This window comes from Coregonus lavaretus (genome assembly GCF_964263955.1).
Source record: "Coregonus lavaretus genome assembly, contig: HAP1_SCAFFOLD_5147, whole genome shotgun sequence".
NCBI classification, from domain to species: Eukaryota; Metazoa; Chordata; class Actinopteri; order Salmoniformes; family Salmonidae; genus Coregonus; species Coregonus lavaretus.
The window spans coordinates 2,816-10,521 of record NW_028166900.1 but is presented as its reverse complement, the minus strand read 5'-3'; the positions used below and the strand labels follow the sequence as shown (position 1 = coordinate 10,521).

At 45.1% G+C, this 7,706-nt stretch overlaps 1 protein-coding gene across 1 annotated transcript; it reads left to right on the top strand.

The window, feature by feature from the left end:
- Positions 1–460: 460 nt before the first annotated feature.
- LOC311114128 (ras-like protein family member 11A-like) lies at positions 461–4,403 on the top strand (the record flags this gene model as incomplete). Its single annotated transcript, XM_084189405.1, has 5 exons — positions 461–611; positions 1,860–1,916; positions 2,146–2,228; positions 3,596–3,766; positions 4,101–4,403. The coding sequence occupies 5 exons, from the start codon at positions 461–463 to the stop codon at positions 4,401–4,403; spliced, it is 765 nt and encodes a 254-aa protein (XP_084045531.1).
- Positions 4,404–7,706: the final 3,303 nt, after the last annotated feature.

The following is a 7,706-nucleotide window of genomic DNA, read 5'->3' as shown; positions in this document are numbered from 1 at the left end:
ATTTGTAGGGGTTGTGCTGTCAGCAAATCTATGCTAGGCTACTCATTCACGCCCCCTTCGCTCTCATCCCACTCCGGTTTGTCTGACTCTTTTCTCTCACTTGACTAACAACTGCTCGGGAAGTGGCGGGATAGACTTGTCTACCCTTCATGGTTTATATGACTATTTGGTGCTCTGTCTCTGTTTAGTCTATGTGAAATAACGGTTCCAAGGATACAATCTACAGTCGGATAGCCTAACGTTCTGGGACCACGGGCGCCAAAATAAACTTGATTCTGTCCATTTGTTCCGCACTCAATGCAAGTGATCTACAAATGGTAGGTACGATTGTTTCGAGTAGCAGCCAGAGGAGACGATTATAATTGATGTTCTTATCGAGAGACAGTGGAATATTTTAGCAGTGGGGGGACGAGAAAGAGACGAACGGCATTCCCAGACTGGACTCCTAAGGGGCTTCTAAATGCGTCTTCTTGTCGACCCACCGAGAACAATGAATAGTGGTTCTAGCAACTTTCTGCTAGTTCCAATACCGGAGTATCCCATTCTAGACTGCGTGCCCAACAAAAACGTTAAGATCGTGGTTTTAGGAGCGAGCAACGTCGGGAAAACAGGTAGGAGACATGGTTGATAACTTTTGGAGAAGTGCGCTGCAGCGCACCGTTAGAATCGGAAAACCAGAATCAATGTGAAAGAGTTATATATTTGAGTTGATCTATCAATTTTAGGCCTATAAGTAATTTTCCTATGCAAATAGAGAATGAAGGCTAGAATGAAAATAATTAATTTGCATCAGTTTGTGATAAACGGATTGGCTACATATCCTTTTATTATACAGACAATCCATGTCAATTTCTTTTAAAACAAATTGTACCTATTACTATTTCCACCTGTCATTTAGATCAGGGCTGTCAAACTCATTCCACGGAGGGCCTAGTGTCTGCAGCTGTTTTTATTTTCTTAATTTCAGTTAACACTTAGACAACCAGGTGAGGGGAGTTCTCTACAAATTAGTGACCTTTAATTCATCAATCAAGTACAAGAGAGGAGCGAAAACCCTCAGACACTTGGCCCTCCGTGGAACGACTTTGACACATGTGACTTAGATATTGTATTAGGCTATGTCTGTAGGATAGGCCTCTAGGCTACACACTTTCTTGTGTACCAGTTGGACAGCAAGTGCACTACATTTGACCAGGGCACATAGGGGTCTAGTCAAAAGTAGTGCACTATGTAGGGAATAGGGTCCAATTTGGGTCGGGATGCAGACAGACTGATGGGAAACTGGTCTATATGTAGCCTGCAGTAATCTCTTATGTCAACAATGAAAGATAAGTAGCCTGCAGTAATCTCTTATGTCAACAATGAAAGATAAGTAGCCTGCAGTAATATCTTATGTCAACAATGAAAGATATGTAGCCTGCAGTAATCTCTTATGTCAACAATGAAAGATAAGTATCCTGCAGTAATCTCTTATGTCAACAATGAAAGATATGTAGCCTGCAGTAATCTCTTATGTCAACAATGAAAGATACATAGCCTGCAGTAATCTCTTATGTCAACAATGAAAGATACATAGCCTGCAGTAATCTCTTATGTCAACAATGAAAGATACATAGCCTGCAGTAATCTCTTATGTCAACAATGAAAGATACATAGCCTGCAGTAATCTCTTATGTCACTACTAACGCCAGGGTAGGGGGTTCGATCCCCGGGACCACCCATACACAAAAAAATGTATGCACGCATGACTGTAAGTCGCTTTGGATAAAAGCGTCTGCTAAATGGCATATTATTATTATTATTATTATTATTATTCTCAAGGTGTTTCTCAATGGACACTCTCGTTGTTTTATTCACAGCGTTGATAGTCAGGTTTCTGACCAAGAGGTTCATCGGGGACTATGAGGCAAACACGGGTAGGATTTGTATCATTCTCACAGTGCACATTCATATAATATCTGTAGTTTCACATTGTAATAACCTTGAAATAGCCACACACTAGTTTACTTATCTAAAGCCTCCTGTGTTAAAAAAAAAGAAAAACGGATCAGTACAAGGCATCCTAATGTGTTGCGTCATCATTAATTTGTTGCATATCTAGCCATAATGTGTAGTCAGTCATGTGTTGCTAATCTCTGTTTCCAGGGGCCCTTTACTCCAGAAAGATAAATCTAGATGGAGAACAGGTCTCACTGCAGGTTCAGGACACACCCTGTGTCTCTCTACAGGTAGGTCTCTCTCTCAACACAAGCTTGCATCCCAAATGGCACCCTATTCCCTATACAGTGCACTACTTTTCACCAGATCCTTATGTGCACTGGGTCAGAAGAAGTGCACTACAATGGGAGTAGGGTGCCATTTGGGATGCCCATGTGTCTCTCTCTAGTCTAAAGGTAACTCCTAGTCCTCGCTACAGCCTAGGGGTCTATCTAACCAGACCTGGGCCAAATATAGGTGAAATACTTTCAAATGTCAAATCCTTTAAATTACATGCCAAGTCTCCCTTGGGATAGTGGTCTTCTAACCTCAGTGGGACACGCTGGTTAAATAAAATTTAAAAGTTACAGTAAATAAAAACAGAGCCTATTTATGTATTTGACCCAGGAGTGGAAACATCTCCTCGTTTAGCGTTCTTCATTATCAGTAAGAAGATATCATGTTACAGTAGACCAGAGCCCCTATCCACAAAGCCTCTCAGAGTAAAGGCGCTGGTCTACGATCAGTTACACCTTTTAGATCATAATGAATAAGATTATATGGACAGGTTAGGACCTGATCGTAGATCAGCACTCCTACTCTGATACACTTTGTGGACACGAGCCTACAGCCAGTATCAGGGCATATCTCAATGATCTTTCTCTACTCTCTGTAGTGGTTTTGATGATTTCAGTGACTCCCTAAGGTAGTCTCCCATTCATTTATCAAACTCACTTTGAAAACTAACCACCTGTTCAAAGGCCTGGTCTTGTAAACAGACTACAATCTGAGGTAAATAGGGCGTTCTGTCTGAGGTAAAGAGGGCGTTCTGTCTGAGGTAAAGAGGGCGTTCTGTCTGAGGTAAAGAGGGCGTTCTGTCTGAGGTAAAGACGGCGTTCTGTCTGAGGTAAAGAGGGCGTTCTGTCTGAGGTAAAGATGGCGTTCTGTCTGAGGTAAAGAGGGCGTTCTGTCTGAGGTAAAGAGGGCGTTCTGTCTGTCTGCTCCATAATCGCAGAATAATAACCATAAGCAGGCTTCTCATAATAACACTAATAAGTGTAGGAGGGTGGATGAAAGCATCACTAGCTACATCAGTTTGTACCAGTGGGTTTTGAGTATTATTGACAGACAGATGTGACATGCTATATTGGGTTCCTGAGTGGTGCAGCGGTCTAAGGCACTGCATCTCAGTGCTTGAGGCGTCACTACAGACCCCCTGGTTCGATTCCCGGCTGTATCACAACCGGCCGTGATTGGGAGTCCCATAGGGCGGCACACAATTGGCCCAGCGTCGTCCGGTTTTGGCCGGGGTATGCAGTCATAGTAAATTAGAATTTGTTCTTAACTGACTTGCCTCGTTAAATAAAGGTTAAATATTTTCATCCTTTCTCCCCTCCAGGACGATGCAGAGGGGCTATATTGTCAGGAGCAGATCAACAGGTCTATCTACTGGGCGGATGGATACGTCCTGGTGTTCTCCATTACCGACCACAGCAGTTATAGAACCATACAGCCTCTTTACCAGCATGTCAGACGCATCCACCCTGCAGGGAACATACCTGTTATACTAGTGGGTTTGACTGTTATATTACATCTATTTGTAATGGGAGCTTGATGTTTTTATTATTATTTTACTGTTCTATTTAAGTCACCCCGTATGTCCTTGTCATACTGGTGTCTTCTGTAGCTCAATTGGTAGAGCATGGCGCTTGTAACGCCAGGGTAGTGGGTTCGATCCCCGGGACCACCCATACGTAAAAATGTATGCACACATGACTGTAAGTCGCTTTGGATAAAAGCGTCTGCTAAATGGCATATATTAGATAGATAACCTTTATTTTATCAGGAAGTATTTCTGGACATCGCCTTAACATTTCTCTAATCCTTCTCTCCTCTCCTCCCAGGTGGGCAACAAGAATGACCTCCTCCGTGCCCGCCAGGTGCCGGCTGACGAGGGCGAGACGTTGGCAGCCTCTCTGGGTGGGCCGTACTTTGAGGCGTCTGCCAGGGAGAACCACGAGGGGGTCCACGCCGCCTTCCTGCACCTCTGTGGCGAGGTGAGCCGGGCGCTGGGCGGGGGTAACGGGGAGAAGAGGAGAGGGGGGCTGCACCTGGCCCGGCCCAAGTCACCCAACATGCAGGAGCTGAAGAGGAGGTTTCGACAGGTGCTCTCCTCTAAGGGGAAGTCTTCCACTAACACCCTGTGATGATGATGATGATGATGATGATGAGAAAATACTATTTTTTTTAGTTCGAAAGGTTCTGGTTCCGGAATTGGAATTCTGGATTGAGCCCAGTTGACTCTCCTGTGATGTCATTTCATTGGAACAGTGAGAAGAGAGAAACAGTTCTGGATTGTATTTATTTGGATTGGAATGGAACATTAAGATAAAGAGGTGTATATATTCCCCTTGTGGAAGGAATGACACAGAGACAGCAAGACTTCCAACAGAGTGTGCTACGTGGTATGTCATGTCACAAGCCTTTCTGACCATCCAACCAATGGTGACAGAGGAGACTGAAATACTGACTTTGACTGACAAGCCTAACGGACCAATCATAGGCTACTCTGAGATTGCTATTCGTACTGAGCTGTCATGCAGTAACCTACTCTCCTTGCTACTGATACATCTGAAAATGTACTGTACCCAGAGGCCAAAAAAAACAATGTCTGCGTCCAAATGGCACCCTATTCCCAATTTAGTGCACTACTTTCAACCAGGGCCTAAGTAGTGCACTATGTAGGGAATGAGTGCGTTTGAGACGTAACCTATATATTTTCAAAATGAAAAACATGGACAGGCCATGGTTAATTAAATATCATTGCTAAATAAACGCGTTCAACCACAGTCCTTGACATAATATGATATACCATTTAGCAGACTATTTTATCCAAAGCGACTTAGTCAAGCGTGCATGCATTTTTATCTATGGGTGGTCCCGGGAATTGAACCCACTACCCTGGCGTTACAAGCGCCATGCTCTACCAGTTTAGCTACAAAGGACCATCCTGGTCGGTACTTATCTGAACCAGCCTGATTCCCTCTGAACAGTCCCTAACCACAGATCTAGGATCAGCTTACCCTACCATTAGGATTAGCACTAGCTGACCAGCGCTTATAGGGGGAACTTAAGCCAAACCACTGTCAGGCCTAGGGTTGCTGCTTGCAAAAGTCTGCTAACTTTTCTTACATTTCTGGGTTTTCCAGAAATCCCGGTTGGAACTTTCCTGGAATAAGGAGAGAATCAGCAGGACATTTGGAATCCTTCAACCAGGATTTCTGGAAAACCAGGGTATTTTGTGAAAAGCTACCGTAATTTTGCCACCTTAGGCCGGCCCCTTTAGGGAAAGATATGTGCAGGCTCCATTTTCGACGGATGTATCTTTCTGGCTGACTTTTTAATAAGAGGCCAGAGAGGAAGAGACATGGGCTGTGTTCCAAATGGTACCCTATTCCCCATATAGTGCACCCATAGGGTTCTGGTCAAAAGTAGTGGATTATATAATGAATAGGGAGCCATTTGGGACTCAACCATGGAGAGACATGTGAATTTGAGTTCTCATGACCTTTCACCTCTATCTGCTGTGTCAGAGTTTTGTGGAACACACCAGAGGTTAGGGAGCGCCCAGTTCCCCCAGACGCCCACGGATACACACACAACGACGCCTGGGGCACAGGGTCAGGGTTAGGGTTACTGGGGCACAGTGTTCCACAACACATTCCTCAGCATCTGGAATCTGGTCGTTGCCCCCAACCTCCTCCATACAGACACACACACACACACACACACCCCCCACAACCTTTTAACCTCTGACCCCTGACCTTTGACCTATCAAATTAATCAGTCTCAGTGTGTGCCAGTAGAAGGATTCATTTCACTATAGTGGCTGAGTATCGCTTTGCTGGGTCATGTTCAGTAGGGACAAAATGGACTTAAACAGGTATGGACTACCTGGACTTGTCCAATAAGAAATACACTTTTCTTTTTTTTCTGCAAAGTGTTTTAAGCCGTTTACCTTTGAGTGCTCTATTTAACACAACCCTGATGTTTGAGATGTAGTTTAGAAATGCTAATAAAGAAATCTGAACTTGTGTGAAGTCAAAAATGAGAGAGCAGTAATTGACCTCATTCTTCAACCATTTTAATTTTAATTTCCTTCTCTTCCTGTCTCTCAGCATCTAAACTCCCCGACCCCTTGTACACAAACATAGGCGTACACACACACACACACACTCACCACAGCCATTATAAAGACCCTCTTCCGGTATGCCCCTGGCACCAGAGCCCTCATTCCAGCTATCCTCCCAGAGCCAACAGTCAGCCCCCACTGAAATACCACAGTAGGACTTATCAACCAATAATGATGCCTATGTTACAAATAGTAACAGAAACACTTCATATTTACGTTTTTGTCCCAAATGGCACCATACACCCTATATAGTGAACTGCTATGGGCCCAGGTGGCCAAAAGTAGCACACTATATCCAGAATAGGCTCTGTTCAAAAGTAGTGCACTATGTAGGAAATAGGATGCCATTTGGGACTTACACTTATTTCCCTCCAAGTATGTCTGAATACCTACCAGACGAGCCAGACAGTAGCAACATGGCCCCAGCCCACCATAGAAGAAGAGCTCTGACAGTAGCAACATGGCCCCAGCCCACCATAGAAGAAGAGCTCTGACAGTAGCAACATGGCCCCAGCCCACCATAGAAGAAGAGCTCTGACAGTAGCAACATGGCCCCAGCCCACCATAGAAGAAGAGCTCTGACATTAGCAACATGGCCCCAGCCCACCATAGAAGAAGAGCTCTGACAGTAGCAACATGGCCCCAGCCCACCATAGAAGAAGAGCTCTGACAGTAGCAACATGGCTCCAGCCCACCATAGAAGAAGAGCTCTGACAGTAGCAACATGGCCCCAGCCCACCATAGAAGAAGAGCTCTGACATTAGCAACATGGCCCCAGCCCACCATAGAAGAAGAGCTCTGACAGTAGCAACATTTCCCCAGCCCACCATAGAAGAAGAGCTCTGACAGTAGCAACATGGCCCCAGCCCACCATAGAAGAAGAGCTCTGACATTAGCAACATGGCCCCAGCCCACCATAGAAGAAGAGCTCTGACAGTAGCAACATTTCCCCAGCCCACCATAGAAGAAGAGCTCTGACAGTAGCAACATGGCCCCAGCCCACCATAGAAGAAGAGCTCTGACAGTAGCAACATGGCTCCAGCCCACCATAGAAGAAGAGCTCTGACAGTAGCAACATGGCCCCAGCCCACCATAGAAGAAGAGCTCTGACAGTAGCAACATGGCCCCAGCCCACCATAGAAGAAGAGCTCTGACATTAGCAACATGGCCCCAGCCCACCATAGAAGAAGAGCTCTGACAGTAGCAACATTTCCCCAGCCCACCATAGAAGAAGAGCTCTGACAGTAGCAACATGGCCCCAGCCCACCATAGAAGAAGAGCTCTGACAGTAGCAACATGGCCCCAGCCCACCATAGAA